This window comes from Pararge aegeria, chromosome 16, assembly GCF_905163445.1.
Source record: "Pararge aegeria chromosome 16, ilParAegt1.1, whole genome shotgun sequence".
NCBI classification, from domain to species: Eukaryota; Metazoa; Arthropoda; class Insecta; order Lepidoptera; family Nymphalidae; genus Pararge; species Pararge aegeria.
The window spans coordinates 12583127-12605297 of record NC_053195.1 but is presented as its reverse complement, the minus strand read 5'-3'; the positions used below and the strand labels follow the sequence as shown (position 1 = coordinate 12605297).

Here is a 22171-nt window from a genome sequence, read left to right as displayed (position 1 = left end):
TGGCAATGGTTTACGCAAAAACTATTAGCGTTACGGTTCCACATATAAATCACAGAGACAGTAAATAATGTATTTAACTCTAAAGCCTTGGAAGTCTTATTTCGGTTTTCATTTACGCATTGTATAATTTAAATACAGGAATTTATTATTATTTTGTTTATCATCATCACTATCAACCCATTACCCACCCACTACATGGCATGGCCCACACGGGTCTCCTCTAAGAACGGATAAGAACGCTTTGGGTCTTGACCACCCCGCTGGCTAAGTGCGTATTGGTGGAATTGACAGCATTATGAAGAACTCTCAGGCTTGCAAGTTTTCTCAGTGTTCTCCATAAGTGAAATTCAAGTTCTGAGCACTTAACAATTATTCATCGCAAAGTTAACATCTCCTGAGGATGCTTCGGTTTCGAAGCGAAGTGTGAGAAGAGGGTACATTGCCGGTGATCTTGCTATGGAGTATAAGGAGTATAGCAGAGATATATATATATAAGATTTTATATATATATATATATATATATATATATAATAGTTTTTGTGTATAGTTGCAAGTGCTGCTTCACTAATGGTTTCATACAGAGGACAAAAATTCAAGATAGATGGATAGAACTGGACCAAATGTCATTCGAAACCTCATCATCAGAAAAAAAAATCAGAATGGATCTACTATCTCGAAGAGTATAAATAATGGTAGAATAGTTTCCTAACAAAAGGTGATCAGGACCTCAAGGTCTTCTCTTTGATGAGTAGAAAAAAGTCAAGATTGCAGATTTTTTTCATAAAATATTGATTGGGATTTGTATTTTGAAGATTTTGTTATTTTTCATTATATTTGTGGCATCATTGTAAAATAAACGTATTACTGCTATGATTTGCCGAATACCGATCCGTTTTACAATACAGTCAGAGAATTGCGGGGAAAACTACTTCTTTTTATACCAAACTAAGATAAGTTAAAAAAACAAATTCAAAACTAAAACCCTAATACCCTGTGGTTCTTTTAACAACAAATATCTTATATTTAACAAAAAGCGTAGTCAGTGGAGACTGGAGTTCGTCCTAGAGTCCCAATAATATACAGAGCGCGCTACAGTGAAAAATTTTCTGCGAAAATATTCGTTTGAATCCTGGCGCCATTGCATTTCTTAATACTATTTGGTTGAAAGATTTTTTTTTATTTATTTAACTAGTTTTTTATTATAGCAACTCGCTTTAAAAATTAAAAAAGCACTTTATATTTTACAAATAAATATTTTACATATTATCCAGCTATTTTTATTTAACTGGATAAATGCATAATCGATTAGAAATTACAGCACTACTATCTGAACAGTTATGACAACTTAATAGGCGAGAGAGAGCTTCAACATTTGTGTCTATGGGTTAAAATCTGAACTCTTATTGGTTGAAATGAATAAAGTTGAAAATGGCGCGCGTTTTGTCATATCCTGTTATGTGTTGGTGAGTGCATGGCCTCGACGTTGATCCCGTTCCAAGATTTTATTCCCAACGTCGCAGTCCTTTATATATGTAATATTTACGACGATATTATTCGTAATGGTGTTCTGTAAAAGGCCATGGATTTGATGAAAACGGTAAGGATTCCATAGTTGCAGTATTCTCTAAAAGATTTGTTTGGCTTTTGTTTCTTGTTTTGGTGATATTGAAACTGGCCATTACATTAGAAAAAATATCTCTTTCCAGAAATTGTGTGCACGTGGGAGGTAAGTGTTAATAGTTTCATTTAGTAGACTGGGGCTTGATATCAGTTTTTCACAATAGAAGTACTTACAGTTTGTTCATTTGTCAATACACGGCACCCGGCAACCGAGCGTTGTTACGCCATCTTATACGTAGTGTTCAGATCGTTCCGCACATTTATTCGCGTCGTAGCGAGGGAGAGTTAGACGATGTTATTCATGATTTATTGGAAAGTCCTCGTGGTGGAAGCTATTTGGTAAACATTGATTCCGGGTATGTCATTTTCACTTTTTGCATCGGATTACATGACTTGACCAACCACATGTTCGTACATGGTTTTGTTGTTGTTTAGTCGGCACGGACCCAGTTGCATAATATATTTTATGCATGATATAATTATGCTTAATACGTAGTATAATTATCTGTGTGTATGTACCTGTAACTTGGTGTATTTTTTGCTGAAAATGTAGTTTATGTGTATGGTGGTATAACCTATAAACTTGACAGATTAAGGTCCAATGTTCATCGCGGATTGTCATTCCAGTTTCTTTTGCACCTCACTTCAAGGTCACTCTTCAAGTGATAATATCAAATAGGATATGTTTTTATACATTCAAGTTGCTGTTTACATGCAACATATTCTAAAGAAATATGCCTCACAACAGTATGTTAACATCTGTTTTAAATTACAGTTTATTTTAGAGCATTGTGTGGCTAAAAATGATGCAACAGTGTTGCTTTCCTTGTGTTCATTTGATACTTCACACCTGAGCATAGTAACTATTCTTAGCATTCTATCTAGATTCTATCTATTAGAATGGGTAATAAAAAGGTGGGAATATAATAGGAAATTGTACAACTATTATGTTTATCTAAGCATCTGTTTCTGAGCTGTAGTTAGTTATTCATGTTGATTTTATGTGTCAATGGACGTAAACAATATTGTAGAGACAATTAGTTTGAAAAGTGCCTACAGCTGTCTGTTGAAGCAAATGTTAATAACTTTTTAAGATTTGACTAAAAGTTGTGCTAAATAACTAAACTAGACCATGCGTGAAAAATTACTATATATATATATATACCATTTATCACCTTCAATGAGGTGAAGGTGATAAATGGTAGCTAATTACTAGCAATGGACAGTTTTCTATAACTAGGTGTTGGGGCGGAATAGCCAATAAGCACTTATTGAAGTATTGATCCCTTTATGGATATGAATTTGATGAATTGGAAAAAAATTAAAAGATTTTATAATTTTTGGGGAATCTTGCGAGAGATAGAGTTTCAATGTTCATCATAGTGCCAACCATCATAAATAAGATTTGAAAAGTCAACATTGAGGGGGTAGAGATATCTCTTCTCTTCATCTAAGACTAGTCTCACAGAATGGGAAAGAACTACAGTTATTTTTGTCCTGTGTGTTGCCTTATCTCTTCATAATTCACTTTCTATTGGAAAAATATCTCAATTATCAATATGCACATTTAATTTCTTGTAATTAATAATAATGGCAACAAAATTATCTTGTCAGATTCATAACAGTAATAAAAATCCATTATAATATTATTTTGCAATAGTAATATTAAACTAGTTATTCCTACATTTTTTATGAAGTCATAAAAATCTTTCCCTAAATATTCAATTATAGAAGACCTTCAGGATTGTGTTAACTTAGGCTCTTTGATTAGTTCAATAGGCTTTTAACAACCTCTGTAATTTAATATTCATATAGAACAGGTGCATAGAAATTAATGACATAGTTTACATGTTACGGTAATTAATTATGTTAGCTGGAACATTCAGGCAGCTTTAGACATGGCCAATGGTGAGGTAGATACTCATGTATGTTGTAAAAATGTACATGTAGGATGCAACTCATATAAAGCAAAAAACAGCAATCGGAAGCTTGTTGCCATGGGTTTGTTTCAGTTATAGGACAAATGGTGCCTGTTTATATTGTATGGTGCATATAATTATGTAGAACGAATCGGATAGTAGAGGTGTCATAGGATACAAAGGCTGCCATCACAAAAAAAAGCGTAATTCTCGGTTTGTTGGGTTACTAACATAGAGATGTTAATAAATATTAGATTCTTTATCTGGTCACTGTACTGTACTCAGTCTATACAGTGTCTGACACAAAGCAATACAGCATAAGAATTTATAAAAGAAAACTTGAATTTATAGACCAACTAAAATATAAAAGAAATTATTTCTTCTTCAATATAATGGGGAATGCAGAAACTTTGCATAAAATCTGCAATAATAGTGTTGTTTTTATGCTTGCCCTTGCAATTGAAAAGGTTGTAGACTTTATCTGTCTATAAATAAATCACTGGCGCTGGTGTTAAGTTGCATGCACATTAAATTGGAAGTTGTGTGTTGTTGTACTTTGAACCTTTGTAATAAGGGTTGCCAACCTTTTCACAACAAGCAGCAGATCAGCGGAAGTTTCTCATTAAGTACTCTGTGCCTTGAAAACTATACTGACTTCACTCATTTAAATTAAATTATATCAATCTCAATAACAAATTAGCATCCGTTTTTCAAAATTCTCCAAACAATTCAATATTAAAAATGTTCATACCTTAAGTAGCGAAATTTTTTGTAAGGTTCCAAGCCTTTAAAAATTAAAATGAAGGGAGATATAGCCTTGCGTAAGTTTAATTTTATTAAAAAACAATCCTTTTTTGATCAGACAGTCACATTTTTTAACCAGTTGGCAACCCTTGTAATAATACAAAATTATAAGTATTATTTATGCTTAATGATATTTATCTGTGTATTTTATTGTGAATCCATATATTTTTTTACAATAAATTAACTATTTGATAGGGAAACGAATTTCTGTTGATATGGAAGGTAATCGCGTTACGATACTTACCATTTTACATTATCTTAAAAATAAGATCAAAAAATAGTTTCATAGCAACTAACTAATTTAACAAGTTTAATATTGAGTGCAAAAATCTAACAACTAGTGCGGTTTAAATTGATCTTAAACTGAGCTTTGGAATGCAAAATTAAAGTTAATTAAAAATAGTTAACTTGGGTCAAATAGGATATAAAATATTTGTTTGGAACAAGCTACTTTTATTTATAATATACAGGCTACACAACACAAAATCTACAAATATTGTCCCTTTTTTTACACAAAAATCTCAAAAGAATGCAAAATATTTGTGAGACACCCTATATCAATGATTATTATCTGCTTTAATATAAAATATTTTATAAGTTCATTGTTTTTAAAATTCAAAATCTTCAGATTCTTTTCAATGAAACCTTAAAAATTTCTTCTACACATCAACTATTACATTGTTACAATACAAATGTATTTTTATATATCATGATATAAAAGCATATATATTGTTTTTTATATATAAGAGGTTGTGAGGAGTAGTTCTTTGCACATATTTGAAACAAACTCTTTTTAATAGAGCTCCTTCTATGCTTATTAAAAAATTGCTCCCAAAAATTCTGATACTTTAATTGGTTTACTTCTATACCTGATACTTTATATTTTTATTTTCAAAATGTTTCTTGTGTATTTTGTAATTTTTAATGAAGCGAATGCCAATGCTTTAATATAAATAATAACCAAAGTGCTCTTTTGGTATTTTGCATAATATGTTTCCAATGTGTGCAAACTACATAATTGTAAGGACTTTATTGTAAAGGGTGGCTGGTAGATATAAGGTTCACTGTTGAACATTTGTGGCGTGTTACAGGAATATGAGTTCCTAGACTTGTCAGATGTGAAAGAAGCGGAACTGAGCAGCTTGCAGAGCGCGCTCTTCAAGAAGAACCCAGAGTCCGTGTCCACCGCCAGGGTCGGTTGGACTGATCCTGCTGTAGGTAAGACACACAGTTACAGTTCTAATTCTTATTTCTGAAGTAACATAATTGTGATGTTTCTAAAAAGCTGTGCCATTAAAGAGTAGATTTTTAATTTGTGGAACATTGTTAATGAAGTATTTTTCTATTCTATACTCTATACATTTTTAATGAAAATATTAATAACTTCTTTTATGTGTTTAAAGTAATTTCTCTTGTCACTATGCAACACTTTGCTCAAACAATTAACAACTGCCACATCTCAGTATCTTAACAACGATGACAGCACTGTTATGTAAAGGAACAAGTCCAATTCTAGTCGGTGGCTGTCTTTCTAGTAGTTTAGTAGAAGTAAAGCTTCTCGTGCCAGAGCTCATCTGGGGAAGTATTTATGGTTATTTCTGCTCGCAAAGAGCTTTTCTGTGCTGTGGTCTGAAGGGCATGGTCAACGGTTTAATTACAGGCATACCATCTACCCCTTAGGTTAATGGGGATACAAGGCGGAACTTTACTTTACTAACTGTAGCGTGTGTTTGTGTGCAAAGTGTTGCTCTGTGTCCACTTACCATCCCCATCTGCTCGTTATTATTTATTACTATAACATATAAAAGTAGTCCTGATAGTAAGTAGCAATTGTTGTTTTCTTTATTTATTTATTTTTATTTGGTAACTATGACCCATCTACACTATAACATAAAAGAATAATTAAAAACTTAATTAAAAAAAACTTACATTAAATATTAATATGCAATATTCAATAAGTTACAAATTTAGAATTTCTGCATCCAGGCAGCCCTACATGGAGTTTAATACTTGCTCTCACAATGCCGTTACTCCTTACCCACGTTCTTTTCATCAAGGATGCTATTCGTTTTCTTCTGATGGCACAAAAGTCATCAGTATGACCCTCGCAAACATTTCTGATGCATTCTGAAACCATCATTAAACTGAACTCGTAGGGCGTTTAGCAATGCCTGTGTATAGCTGGTCTGTTCCACAGGGATGTCGGTTTAAAAGGTTTGACAAAAGGCTTTGAACAAACTAACTTTTGCTTCATGGCTACAACAGGCAAACTTGTGGACCAACATATAATAACTTTGCACCCACATGTCCGCAGATCTCTCTTCCTGTTCATCGAGCACGGCGGGCCCACCGACCGTGTCCAGCAGCCTGGACAGCCTGTCCGGCGGCGAGTGCGAGATGGCGCCCCACTCGCCGCAGCGCGCGTCCGGTCCGCCGCACGCGCCGCACCCGCCGCCCTACTCGCAGCCGCCCGCGTACCCGCCGCCGCCGCCGCACCAGTGGCCCGTCGGACCGCCTAACGTCTATGTGAGCCAGGTACAAATACGATAACATTTAGGGTGTAGAGATTATCCATCATTTCGTCACGGTTATAAAATGATAGACCAGTGTATTGGTGCCGATTCTGTTTTGTACTAAACTAAATTAAATGGTCTAAAATTAGTAAACGATATTACTATTTTTAGATGTGTCCATCTATGTCACTTTCTATGTATATGCCAATCTAAAGAGTTATTTCTTAGTATCGTTGTTATTGTCAAAAAATAAAAATGCAATTTTTAACAAATAACATTTTTGCCAAGCAACCTATCAGTAAATTTTACTAAAGAAAATTGTGCACTATTTTATAATGATACAGTACATTTAGCCATTTTAATAATTTTGAAAGCTTATGATGAATTAAGACACTTGAAGATAATAACATTATAAATTGTTACCCTTCTTTGTAGTGGTTGCTCAGTATAAATAGTTTTTGGAATGTTTCTTTAAGGTCACAGCTAACGTGAACGTCCACGGTTATATGGGCCAGTACTACCAACCACCGCAGCCGCAGTATGTCCCCCAACCTCCTCAAGTGGAAAGGCCTCACAGAAATCACAGGAAGGACCGGCGCAACAAACGTGTCCCATCCCCACCCCCTCCCCAACCACCTCCGTACTATGTTCCTTATTCACAATATTACCCAGCAGCTCAGGCGCAAGGAGCTCCATTATATCATCTTCCGATGTACCAACCTCTAGTCTACGGGCCATATGCTTATCCACCTTACTATCAAGATTACCCAATACCAGTTGAAGGTGATGCAAGTGATAAAGGTCCAGATGAGTATCAGCAAGAAGTTGTTATGGAACAGGAAGCGGTTGACGCTTATTACGCCGGCGCGCATTATATAACATCACCTTATGCGCCACCAGTTGAAGGTGGCGCCGAATACATGCCACCTATGTACATACCACCACCTCATCACCCCACTCCAATGCCTATACATCAGCAACCTCAGCATCAACCTACTCCACACCAGTTCAATGTGCATGCGAAAAATTTTGTTCTCGGCCAGCATCACAGTAAAAACTTCTCGCCAGACAAAAGTCACGAACAAAAGATAATAACAGCTACTACATCTGCTCCTACTACAAGTACGGTTGAAGCCCTCCCTATTAAAGATCTCAAGATCACTAAAGGACCAAGCAGTCCAAAACATGAGCAGAGACCAGTTGAGGTTGCCAAGCCTCCAGTGCCAGCTGAAAAGTTATCCCCAACACTCAAAACTGAACCCCCAAAATCAACTTGGACTCCTGAGAACAAGCCACAAGAAGTCACTCAGGTGCAAACTGTTGCAAAGACGTTTACTCCACCTACTCCTCTTCCTACTCAAGCAGTGACCAAGATGCCTCCAGTACCCAATAAAGCACCAAAAGGTCCTACTGCTCCATTTTCTACGGGCAAGCAACCGCCTAAAGCTCCTGTACCAACTGCAGTTCCTCTTCAACAGTCTGTTTCTACACCGAAAGCACCATTTGGTAACAGACAAAAGCGTGAGGGAAATAATAATCGCTCACCGTCCACTGATAACACTGAAATAGAGAAATCCGTGCAAATCGAGCACCCTAAGCGAGAACCTCCATTGCCGCCAAGCAAAGCCCCAATGCCTATTTCTATAACTCTCCATGCTCAAGGTCCTCCAGTTATTGTGACAAATAAATCACCTTTTAGTCACTCGCGTAAATCAGTACCTGTTGTAGAGCCCCCACCGGTACCCCAGCCACCTCCGCCAGCACCTACAGCATCAGATTTCCCTCCACCTCCAACTCCAAGGAATAGAGGAGAGCCTGTACCCCCTCCGGTGGTACAACCACAACCTCAGCCAGCACCAGGAAAATCTTGGGCCAGTCTATTCTCCAACAAATCCACCAGCACGGCTATGCCGATTACAGCACCAGTAACTGCAGTTCCAGTGGAAGAACCACCAAGCCCTACCACATTAGCACCACCGGTGGCTGCAAATGTGCCAAAGCCTGTGGCTAAAGTTCTCCCTTTTGATGCTTCTCCATTGCAAGCCCCCATGCTGGATAAAAGTTTGCCGACTATTAAGGCAAGCGGGACGGCCGCACCTACTTTGTCTTATTCAGAAAAGACTTCCGTGAACGCTGTTAGCAATGTTGGCAACTCCACTCCGCTTGCTAAGCCTGTGCCAACGCCCATGGCCGCAGAAGCTCGTGATGTACCCGTACAGAAGGAAATCCCGCCTGCACTCCCCATTCAGCCTTCGCCGTTCAGCGATGATCCCAATTCATATAGGATGGGAGGTAAATATAACGTTTTTTTATTATTTTTTATTATTAAGCTTTTGTTTTGAACTAGCTGATGGCTGAGACTGGCCCGCGTTCGTTTCGGTACTTCAAAAATATTGCCGGAACATTTTACGTCGTCAGATAAAAGTATCTATGTGTTTATATAATTGTCTTGTGGAGCGCTAGTTAGCGCTCCTGGATAGAGGCTATATTTAAGTTTAGCAGCTAGGCTGTACTTGGGTAACAAAGGTATCTTATAAAGATGCGTTAGAGCCCCACCTATGTAACAAATAAGTAAATAATAAAATTAAAAAACTGACACACTTTGCCATTTATGATATAAGTATGTATAGACAAGTAAACCACCTCAATAAACTTAAGTAAGAGATAGCTAAGAATGGTATTTTGGAGTCTGAAATTTTTTCTGGATATAGGAAATGGTACTCGTGAGAGGTAGAGAAAAGTTTAGTGGGATTTAGAAATTATTTAATAACTAACTAATGTCAGTAATTGTTTGTAAAAACTGACTGACTCAATAACTATTTTTTTTTTTCAGAATTCCTGTCAAAATATCAACTGGACAATCGCCCGGTGACCTTACTGCCTCGCGGTCTTACAAATCGGTCTAACTATTGTTATGTGAATGCAATTCTCCAGGCACTGATTGCTTGCCCACCATTCTACAACATGCTGAAAGCTTTACCTTATCAAACACGTCGAGGAAAATCCAGCACACCTGTTATTGATTCCATGTAAGTAATTTGTTTAGAACTTCCTCCATATATTCACCAGAGATCAGCAGTATTCATCTACAGATCACAAGTTCCTGGGTTCAATACCCAGGTTTACTACAAAATTGTTAGGTATTGGGTTTTTCTATTAGCCATCAAAATTCTAAATTCGTTTATTTCAAGTAAGCCTTATATAAGCACTTTGGAAATGTCTAGCATGTCTGTTTGTAGTGAACTCTACCACAGGTTCGGAAGGCACATTTTACAGAGAAGAAACCGGCAAAAAACCCAGCAGTTACTCTTTTCCAACATTGTTTTACAATTTAACAATCATTGTTCTATCTTGTGTGAGATGAAAGTGGAGTGGCTTGCTTCCAGAAAACCTTTTCATTAAGAAATTCATCAATAGTACAGTAACCAAAATGTATTAAATGTATTTTTATACATTTAAACTTTTATACAGGTTAATCTGATATTACCTTCGATATCATGTTATAAAAGCATATACTCAGCCCCACAAAGATTTCTAAACTTTTCTAAGACTATGCTGTTTTAATTGTTTAAATAAATCAAATTATCGAAATTCTAGGGTGGAGCTTTGCTACGAGTTCAGTCCACTAGCTAGTGCTACTCGTCGTGGTAGAGGCGAAGTTGGTGCAGCGGGCGCTGGTGCTCCGTCGGTCCCAGCTGGTCCTCCGCTAGATGGCTCCTCCGGACTAAGAGTTCTCCGAGCCCTTCGACCATTCCCTGGATCACAGGAGGGAAGGCAGGAAGATGCTGAGGAGTTCCTTGGATGTCTGCTTAACTCACTGAATGATGAAATGCTTGAAGTAAGTTTTTCAAAGCTTAAGGGCCTGTTCCTCCACCTGACAAATGTTTTCTAGCCTATTTGTAATTTCACTTTCTTTATTTCTTCAAGTGACATCTTTGTCACAAAAATAAATAAATAAATTCTTGTCCATATCCAAGGCTCTCAGTTCTATCAGCTGTCGTCTATCACCTCATAATCCTCTCCTTTTCATGAATATCCTCATTCAAACACTGCATCCATCTCTCATACATATTTATCCCTGAACTTTGAGTACAGCAGCTCTAAATAGTAGCCAGGTGTTTTGATTAAAATACTGGCATATGGGATTTTCTCTCTTCTATGCCTCTTTTGCTTTAAATCTCAACCTGTGCATGCAACCTATTTTGATTTTGTATTTGAACATCAGAGATATTTAGGTTTCCTTTTTTTTGCAGTTAATAAAGCTTGTTGAACCTGAAGAGCCAAAGGACACAACTGCCAAACCGAATGGAGTTGTTGTTCAAGAACAGCTTTTTGATGAGGACGATGATGACGATGAATGGAAGGTAAATATATTTTGACTATATTTTAGAGATTTAAATAGGGACTGGTTAGGTTAGGTGACTATTCATTACTTAGTTGCGATTTCCTAGATATTGGATTAGGACTGTATTTCACTCAACTTTAAACTTGCAGTATACTGATATTCTATTCTAGGCTAATTTTAAAGTGGGTATATTCCAAACATGTATAACTTTAAGGGAAGTAACTGTGAAGGTATGCATACAAATATATGCAGTGTAAACCATAACATCTGCGATGTTTACATTTAACAATGTATTTAAGATCACACGTCGTCAGCATACTATGACAACAGCAAGAAAAATTACAAACAGATTATGGTTCTAGATGACATTCATATTAAAATTACCTTCTTAGGTTGCTTTTTATGACAACTGAAGCTTTTTTGTAGAACTTTTATCAGGGAAAAATTTCAACATACATCATTTGGCGCCACTTTAGCCGTTTACGTAACGCATGCAACGGAATTTCGAAAGAGTCATTTTTCCCGTTTTGCTCGATAGCGTGAAGTTATATAGCCTATAGCCTTCCTTGATAAATGTAATTTCTAATACAAAAATGTTTTGCCAATTTGAACCAGTAGTTCTTGAAATTCAACCAAATAAACTCTTCAGGTGAAATAATTAAAAAAGTCAAAAGTAATAAATAGATTTTCTTACAGTTTTATTTATAGGTCATTTGATATCCCCTTCCCAAATGAACTTTGTATAAGAATGGAACAAGCTATAATGTAAGAATAATACTTTCCAGGTAATGGGACCACGTAACCGCGGCGCGGTGGAACGCCGGTGGGCCGCTCGTCGCACGCCCGTTGCTGACATCTTTAGAGGCAGAACTCGCCTGCGACTCCATAGGGCGCCGCATCATGATGTCACTGACGCCGTGCAGCCATTCTTCACACTTCAACTAGATATTGAGGTAATTTATTAAATGCGTAATTTTTTATTGTATCAACTGATGGACATTTAATGCTGTACAGTACATTAGTACATTATGTACCAAGTATTCTACAATAAGTTGTATTTTACAATAAATTTATATTTAACATACTCAACTATTATAGCAATTGCTATAAATCATCGCCTTGTATATCCTATTAATAACGTATTTTTTTACTACAGCGCTCGACAACGGTCAAGGATGCCTTAGAACTCCTGGCAGGCAAGGACACCCTCGAAGGCGTATCGGACGCGTGGCAACAGCTCTCCTTGGAACAACTGCCAGTTGTGTTACTGTTACATCTCAAATGCTTCCAACTGGATGCGGAAGGGCACACTGCTAAGATAGTCAAGAGCATGGATATACCCATCGACCTTAAAATTGATCCTAGTATGTATATTAATTTTTATTTTATAACATTATTGATCGATTTCTACACTCCTGATAACGTGCGGGGGTCTATATAGGAGGGTTAGATCAACTGTACTTATTAAAAAAAAAAAAAAAAAAAAAAAAAAACTTTAAAATTTACAGAGTATCTCTACATCACTTGTTAGAAATGAAATATAACTGATTAAACATGAGAGTATCTTCTATTGCTTTTTTTCTTCAAATATATCTAATTGATCCTGAGATTAGAGTGTACAAACTCGTCAACTTATTTTGTTATCCTGATAGTAAGTCCTGGGATTCTATAAAAACCATTCATTCCCTTTGGTTATACCAGCTTTAAATTCGAAAAATATAGAATGAATACAGCTGATTGATCTTCCAATAAATGAGCAATTTAAATTTTTTTTTTTTTTTTATTGGACTAATACTTGCTGAAACATCATATTGGGAGTTAGGATCAGCTTGTACAACAACTTATATCAGAATCTATGTACTATTGAAGATTTAATACTAAACATCCAATAATCGCCCAATAGAAGCCTTTACACATAATTGTTTCTCAATATTATCTACAAGGTCTTAATTAAAGAACACTGTTCCTAGGTCAGGTTGGGAGGACACACATTTTACTATGATGTACATCTATTTTTCGTCTCTGAAAGCGATTTTCGTTTATGTAGACCAAACAGACTGAGTAAGCAAAATCAGTTTTTCCATGTAAAATTATATTAAAACCGACAGATAATGAAACAATTTCTGATATTACAGAGATAATGTCGACAAAGCACACGACGAAACAACGTTTATACAAGTTGTTTGCTGTTGTTTATCACGAAGGTGTTGAAGCTGTGAAGGGGCATTACCTAACTGATACTTTCCATGGGCAAGCAGGATGGATCAGGTAAAATAGAAATTTTAATTATTTATTTAGTGGTATTACATAATATAATATCTTGCTGTGCAACCGTAAAAATATAAATAACTACATTTCAACAAATTAAATTTAATAAATTACTAAGATAACATTAAAGCAGTGGTGGGTGTTGACTAGTTTTTTATGTTACCTTGATACATTCGGCTTTGTATAAAATAATAATGTAAATAATGATGAAAACTTACCAGAAATACTATTCTCGTAAATATTTAGACTATGGCAATTGTGGTACCTGACTTAATTTGTTTATTCATATATATTCTGTATAGGGATAACCATGTTGTCGGTTATTACTATAATGTCTTTCGCAACATTAAAATGAGCCTTGTATGTTTAAACATATGAAAAGTTCCTTTGCATCTCACTAGTCTAGTAAAATGACTGTTTGTTTAGTAATACTAGTTTTCGTTGAAACACCCAGCTCTGCAATGGGCAAAAATATTTTTTACTATGATGCTACTTATTTTTCGCCTCTGAAAGTGAAAAATTCACTATAACATGTAGACAAACTATACTGAGTAAAATTTACAGCTATTAAGTAATACTGTAAAGTAAACATAGATAACAACATTAACTTTTTTTTTAGGTATGATGACTCAACAGTAACCCAAGTAACTGATGCCCAGGTGTTGAAATCTAAGCCTCCTCGTATGCCGTATTTACTTATGTACCGTAGACATGACACTTTGGTACCACACAGAGTTACCGGTAAATTAGAATAAGAAAACCTTTAAACGTGCGTAACAACCATTGCCGTATTGGCTTTATACAGGAGGACCAGTATTGCAGTGACAGTTAAGTGTTAAGAGTGAAATTAAGTGGGTACTTTAAAAAGTGAGTTAGTTATAAGTAATCTGTGCCTGTTAAACATTATGTTACTGCACAACGAAGACACTATAATATGTAAGAACATTGTCACATCTTTATCGCAGTGCAACTGACTTGTCAAACAAGCTGCAGCTCATTGCAGCTTATGACAAAAAACAAATTTACATAAATGTATTTAGCAGGCCACAGCTTTATCAATGTAACAAGCTCAGACGCATGGAATTAGTAGCTTTGTCAATAACATACTAGATGTGCAGATCCGTACAAAATCTAAGTGAAAGAGTGTCTGAAAATATTACTTAAATTAAGATATTTGGATGTTAAGCACACTTCCAAAGGTTTTATCACTTGGAAACTAACAAAAATAGTTTTAAAATTTATGTGTGAGACCATATTTCACACTTAAAAGTTGACAACAACTAATACATAAATAAATAAATAATAAGTGTACTTATACAACAATAAACAATAACAACTAATAATAAATAGTGCGTGTCTAGTTTTTTATTGATTATAGGTTAGTAACCATGGCACTACTTGTTGTTAAGTCATAAGCTGTGGCCCTTCGGTGAGAGTGATGCAGAATTATTGCTTAAAACTTCTTTTTTTTTTTATTTATCGGCACAAATCCGGTTTCTTACCAAATCGTTTGGTTTATCATTATGTTTATACAAAACTGAAAACCAGCCAGTGAATAACATGTTAAATTTTTTTATCAGCTATGTTATATCTAGTTCTGTATATAGATAGAGTAAGAGCTGTACATATGTTTTTTTTTTTCTTTGTATGGAGTACAAAACCAGGACTTTCATTTTTGTAATATATACATATTTTAATTTGATTGCATAACATTTTTAATTGAATTGATTGCTGACACTAATGAAATTTTCAAGTTATTCATACAATACTATGCTTGTAAATAATATTTGTGTAAAAATGTTTTTTTTATATGCTTCGATTATTTCGAAACAAGTGGATAAAATTTTTTGAATGTAAATATCATATTTGTAAATTCTCCCAAAAATATATTTCGTGTTATATTTTTATCTGGCTCATTTTACATTAGTTGTAAGTTTTGACAATATGGAATTATGTTATGAATATTATGAAAAATATAAAAAAAAAAATTAGTGTTCTATATTATAAAATATAAAATGCATGGTTCTGTATTTGTCATCCTTCATGTAATGAATTTAATTATGAAGAAGAAAAAAATGTAAATTGCGGGAAGTACAAAGAATTGTATATTGTTGTGGTATGAAAGAAAGACGCTTGTTTTGTTTTTATTTCGAAAAAACCATTGAAAATATATATTTTTATTACAAATTACAATAAAATACCAAAAAGTTTTTTTTTTATCATTATCTTTAATTGTCAATGGTATGACTTTTACGAAACTGCTCATTTATTGTGAATGGCAGTTGACTCAATAGTTTAATGAAAACTATTGCAATTATTTGATTTATTTCAACAGTTCTATAATACAGTGTAGCAAATTGAATAAAAACAAAATACGCGTCCGTATACCAGATTGCATTTTAATCGGGGAATGCATGGAATAGTTGATAACAGAGGAACAATTTGGTAAACAAAACATTTCGTCCTAGACTAGGTTAGGGTTTGTGAGGACTTTCATGCTCTGCTGTCCACCTAGATTCGCTTCATTAGAGCAAGATGTAGATACATGTCTGTAGCAGCATGAGCAAAAGCATCATCCTGTGGGTTCATTACATCTGTGTACAGTTGACTGTAAACACAAGTTTACAACCTACGCTATGTTGTTAAATTAAATTGTGTACTGCCCAAATATTTAAATTATAAACACTCCATGTACCAAATGGTGCACAATTAGGTTTAGAAAGATTTGGGGACACAAAACCCTGGTAAAATCAAGAGTAATCTTTGTGTATAGTGAGACATTTAATGATCTTCATTGTTAAAAATGTAATAAGCATATAGTAATAAAAAAAAATTGTTGCAACTTATTTGATGATGATTATTATATTATAATGCTTGGGAGAAATGCTTAAGCATGCAAGAGCAGTCTTATCAATTCAATTCAAAAGTAAATAAGTCTAAATGGTTGAATATGAGTGCAGGAATTGACTGATTTGGTGTTTTTATTCCTTGATAAAGTTTTGATTGATTCCGTTACATTATTACCCATTATAGAAAAGATATAAACCAACGAAAAGTAAATAACAGTCATTGCTATATATTTACATTGGTCTACGCATATTCACTCCTTTTGTCTCTTCTTAAGTCTTAAAGAATGCTACTTGGACAGTTGGGCTTATGAAAAGTATCGGTGCTTGGATGGACTGATAAGAAGTGGTGAGTGATGTGCCCTTGGTTATTGTGATATGGTATGAGAAACGGACGATTACTGTGTATTGTTCATTTATAATCATTGTTATATTATAAGTGTTAAAGGTAAATAGATTATATGTTATCTCGCCGTTGACCTCTGGGTGTATGTTTTTAATATTATTCGAAAAAAAATATCTGAGATAGATTCCTATCTGTTTGCGTAATTTTTCCATACTCCTTACCAATTGTGAATAGAAGAGGGTGGTCATGAATCTATTAGTTTGTACTAAGTTAATGGTAACTAACTGTAAATGTAATTGGAAGACTCCTTTTACTTCCATCTATCTTGTTGTTGGGCCTGCTACTGTGAATGCACTTCGACCCCTCAGGATCTTTTGTACTTGCCCCATATGCTCCCAAATAGCTTCAATTGCCCACTTGAAGAATATGATTGAAGCTTTTAGGTTGGAGGCAATGGTTGTGGATGTGCAACTCCAAGGTTCATCCCTTTATAACCCACCTGTCGCAATTCACAAAGCAAATGCTCCATAGATTCAACAGCCTTGTTGCAAGCTCTTTGTGTAGGGTCATCAATAATGTCCATTTTAAAAGAAGCCTACTTCAATTGCTCTGCAAGAATTTCTTGGAGTACCTTCTATTTTGTCCCATTTTGCCTTCTTGGGCAGGTTGACTTCACGTCGGTTGTCTATGAATTGTCCTTGATAAATAAATTCTTACTTTTGATGTTAAGCATCTTAGGGGCCTAAAAGTATGTTTTTATCTTTTGTTAAAGCTTGGTAATAATTTAATGATATGATTCTTACTCCATCTTAATTACTGATATTTTTATGTGCTTAACAAATTATAATCAGAACAAATACCCACAGAGGAAGAGGAATCATCTTCACAGACCTATAAATTATAACACAATAATTTGAGAGTAGGCCCACATAAAAAGAGTTTTCCAATGTGGTAAGAGGGCCGATTCGTTTCACCCTCCTTTGGGCAGGAATTTTAAATTTTCTGCATTTTTACTGTAAAACTTTATGCGATCATTGCATTATTATGGTGGAACTCTTTTAGCATGAGGGACACCCATTTAAAGGATATACTGTCTGTAAGGGATATATGGTCTGTGCACAAAATGTCGACTCAACACCCAACTTTTCACCAACCCAAATTATAGCATTGAAATATCAGTTTGAAGGATAGCCTAGTGTGTAATACTGATCTCCCTTTAAGTTCACACTCTAGCACTTATAACTTCTTGTTATGTTTAATCTTAATTTCTTAAATTAAGAAATTAAATATCATCGGCTTAAATGGTTAAGGAAAACCTGTATATCTGAGAATTGTCCACAATGTTCTCAAAGCTGTGTGCAGGAAAACAATGGGCACTCTGCCATTTCGGTACACTGAACTAAACCCTTCAAATTCCGTGAGACTGACTCGTGAGGTAAAGTGAGGATGCCGAAGAACGTCAACTAATTCTAAAATATTGAAAATCTTGCCTCATGTCACATAACGTGAAGCTAACATTGCAATGCTCTAATTTCAGTCAAGTCAGTATTTGAGTCTATGATGTGCCCAGGTCATGTTGAATGTACGATAATATTTTACATTCATTTAACCAGTGTGTGTGATTTTATAATAATATTTTATAATATTATGTGACTAGTTTAAAGCGTAGCTGCTTTAAAGATCGTTTTTCAACTAAAATATGTTTGTAATGAACAGGGTTGGCATAAATAAAATTTTAAAAGAACTACTAAGTCGTAACTAGCCAACCACAGAAGAGTATTTGATAGTCTTTTGGTGAATATATTCTCCCCCATCCCAAACTTATAAGGTTTTTTCTAACTTGACATTTTTTTATAACAAGACAATTACTTATATGGTGGATATGACTGACTATACTTTTGTATGATAGCAAAAAAATTGCATTTTGGTATTATAATAAAGGTCTGATTAAACAGGCTGCGGAAATATAAAATATGTATATGATATAGGTGTGAAAAATATTGACCATTCTTCTGCGGTTGTATTTTTAACATTTTTGGTTTTGAACTTCTTTATGTTTGAAAATAAAACATTTTAAATTAAGTCGATAAATAAAATTAGCTCTTATTTTTGTTCTAGAGAAAACTTTAAAACATATTTAATAGTTTTTTTTTCTTGTTTTTCATAAAAATTATCGTATTAAACTGCCAACTCTAATAGTGAACAATATGATCTCACATTAAATGTTGTTGTTTGGATGTTAAATTAAAATCACATTTTTAATGTGCATGTGTATGTAAGTAAATTAAACTAGAATTATTAAAGGCAAATATATCATGGCCTCCTTGAAAGTAAAATATTTTGCTAGTAACAAATTAATTAATCGTATGATATATTATTGATAAAACGTTTTGTGTTTTGCTAATAAATAGCGCTTTTCTACTTAAGTGTTAAAAAATGATCTAAAATACAATTTGGTTCTGAGTCCAATTGTAATAAAAAATATTTTAGTCTTATATATAGTCAATTTAAAAACTATTGTAATTAATATTTGATATTGTCAAAGAGAGTAACTATGATTTTCAATGTACCATTGACAGGTAATGGAGAAAATGTGGATTTAATGCTCTTTCTAGAATGAACGGTGGGATTGTGTAAATATAAATCCCAAAATCCCATTTTGGCTTGACTGTAATAGGTTATATTGAAAAGCAAAGTTATCCAATTGGACTGTATAGTTTTAGTTTTGTAATTTTCTGGTACAGAGTTCTATACGACTAATGTTCTAAGCTTTTATATGTATAACTTGGTTGTTATTCATTAATGTGGATTTTGGGTAGCTCATAGTATAGTTAGTTATGTAGGAAATATTTATGAAACATTCATCGAGAGTTATCAAGAATCGCTGTCAAATCATAATCACCATATAACCTGAGTCAAATATACATTTACTAATACAATACTATACTGGCTCCATCTTGCTTAAACTCAGTCTGTTACTGTCAATTATATAACTTTCCTAAAACGACGACACAAAGTCGGCGTAAAAACTGACCAAAAAAACGACAGTTTCAAGTTTTTTTTTGTTCAGATGTGCTATTCAATTAAAATTTAACACAATAACTATGTTATATTTCTAAGTTTTAAAGCACATTTATCTTTAGGAATGTGTTAAAAATACAATGTTTTAAGTATAAAAATAAATGTATTTTTGACTCAGCAATATCATTCTAACCCCAGTTTTTTATGAATAACATTTATTTTAATTTAATATAAATTATTATTTCATAGACACGAATTTAAGAGCAGATTGTGGTTATTTTGACATTAAGCATGTTTTATTATTGCACAAAATGTTAATTTTAATTATTATTGTTCCTTATGATGACGCTGACACTATGTTATATGATTTTGTGTTATTCTATAAGTTTTGAGTAAAGTTCCAAAAACCTATGCAAATTTCAAACTTAAGTTTAGATTATTAACATGCTTTACGCCTCTTTGAGGCCCTTGTGTGAAATTACCATACACCACCATCTTGTACTGGTATTGTCGCTAGATGGCGCTATTTCAATTTCATAGAAATCGTTGCTAACTTTAACGCTATTGAGTAGGTAAACGTGGGTAGTAAATCTCATACTACCTTACTGTACTGGCCTTAAAAGCCTTACAATATTTTAGGATAATCCAAAAACCGCAGTACAACGATAAATCATACTGACTTTAATTGCGGCTGGGCAAACGATACATCATCAACAGCATACAAGAGTCCAATGCTGCACTAAAGGCCTCACCCAACGGGAGAGTTTTCCTATAATTACCACGCTGGGCTGACGGTTTGGTGATCGCAGCAGATGGTAGTAGTAGTACAGAGGACGCCGCGCTGCCGCCCCTAAGGCCCTGTTAGATTCCCTTGGTGGTCTCTTACGACACCCGCGGGTAGAGAAAGGGTGGTGGTGACAACTGTATTCTGATCTGCCGTCACCACACGGCACAACTATACCGTGATAAGATAATTATATCAATTATTTTTCGATCGCCTGGTCGTAAAAGTTTATCTAAGTGGTAGGGCAATATCAGCAACTACTTTTCTCTAGCTGGGTGCGAAAAAGTGGACTATAGTTCATCTATTTTTTATAGCTAAATGAATAGAGAGTATAATATTTTAACGAAAGAAAACTAAATCGTGCATTTTATTCATTTCGTACTTTGCACGGGCGTCTTAAGAAGTTATTCCACGAACATTAAATAAAACCGTGATACAGTGAATTGAATTACATCTTGCTACCGGATCATCATCAATTAAGTCAATAAGTAACGCGAGCATCTCTTGCAAGGAAGCACAGACAATCTACGGTCAGCCTATAAATATTATCTTTAGGACTACGGTTATAAGTACCTTTAACACAACTGTCAGTAATTATTTCTTTTAAACAGTTCTGCCACAACTGTAGCGACGGCGTCCAACCTTCGTACGTGCAATTTTGCTACTTACATGCGGACCAATGACAAGCGCTACTTTGAGCAAGGCTCGGGATTGGTCGCACGCTAATTCGTATTCGATTGAGTTGGTTTAGCACTTAAATTTTTATGATCATCGCCTTTTATGCTACTTCTTGGAATAGATAAAGGCAGAAGGTTTTCTAAAAATATTCTTAACATTTTAACACAACACTTTGTAACAAGTTTTTATACAAAATATTTCTGTCTAAAATAACGCGTGTCATACAGACAAATATGACATAAACTATAAGGGTATACTATAAACCCAAAAGACTACATTCTCTAAATAATAGAAGATCGTAATTAATTAGGTTATTTTTTCATTATTTCGCCTACTTTATATTACCTAAGTGTAGGAAACGTGAAAATGGGCATATTCTATGAAATAACTAAAGTTCAGTTATTTATTTACAGTAAAATATAAATACGGTAATGAATTAATATTTTCACAAAACTGTAAAACAATGTTTTCTTTCACATTTCTGCCACATAGTTCCATTTCATTGTAGATATAGTTAATCGTTATTAATGTATAGTTTTTCTTATCTATTAGTAAATGTTCCTGGTAATAGCTATTATTATTAATTATTATTATCCGAACAAAATAGTTGTGAGTGAAAATGAGGTATCTGTAAATAATTTAAGAGATCCGCTTTCTGTTTAAATCGTAAAGCTCATGTGACTTTAAAAAAATAGTTATTTGTAACAAGTCTGTAAATTTGGTTATGTGACGTTAATGCTTATATTGATTGCTTATTATTTCAAGGATTTGAAGGCACGAGACACAAATAATTTTGCAGCCGTGCGACACACAATTTTCCATCTCACTATAGCTGGGAAAATTTATAAAAAGTATTTAACTATAAAAAAAATAGCTATATAAAGTTAAGCTTAAATATATTTTTATAGAAACGAAAAGTTCTGGAACTCCATTACTATTATTCTTACTTCAACTGTTCTGGAATTACACCGAAATTTGTCACGTTCTAAATATTATTTGTGTAAACAATTAGTATATTTTACGTCAC

At 34.3% G+C, this 22171-nt stretch overlaps 1 protein-coding gene across 2 annotated transcripts; it reads left to right on the top strand.

Moving 5' to 3' along the window:
• Nucleotides 1-1443: 1443 nt before the first annotated feature.
• LOC120630356 (proline-rich extensin-like protein EPR1) lies at nucleotides 1444-18766 on the top strand. Of its 2 annotated transcripts, none has more exons than XM_039899563.1 (11): nucleotides 1444-1597; nucleotides 5435-5561; nucleotides 6658-6869; nucleotides 7333-9148; nucleotides 9690-9885; nucleotides 10454-10694; nucleotides 11110-11220; nucleotides 11987-12154; nucleotides 12358-12565; nucleotides 13337-13469; nucleotides 14089-18766. In XM_039899563.1, exons 1-11 carry the CDS (start codon nucleotides 1580-1582, stop codon nucleotides 14222-14224), a joined length of 3366 nt encoding a protein of 1121 aa, XP_039755497.1. In that variant the 5' UTR covers nucleotides 1444-1579; the 3' UTR covers nucleotides 14225-18766. The 2 variants fall into 2 exon arrangements, with proteins under 2 accessions (XP_039755497.1, XP_039755496.1); XM_039899562.1 differs by having other exon boundaries at nucleotides 6658-6878.
• The last annotated feature ends 3405 nt before the right edge of the window (nucleotides 18767-22171 follow it).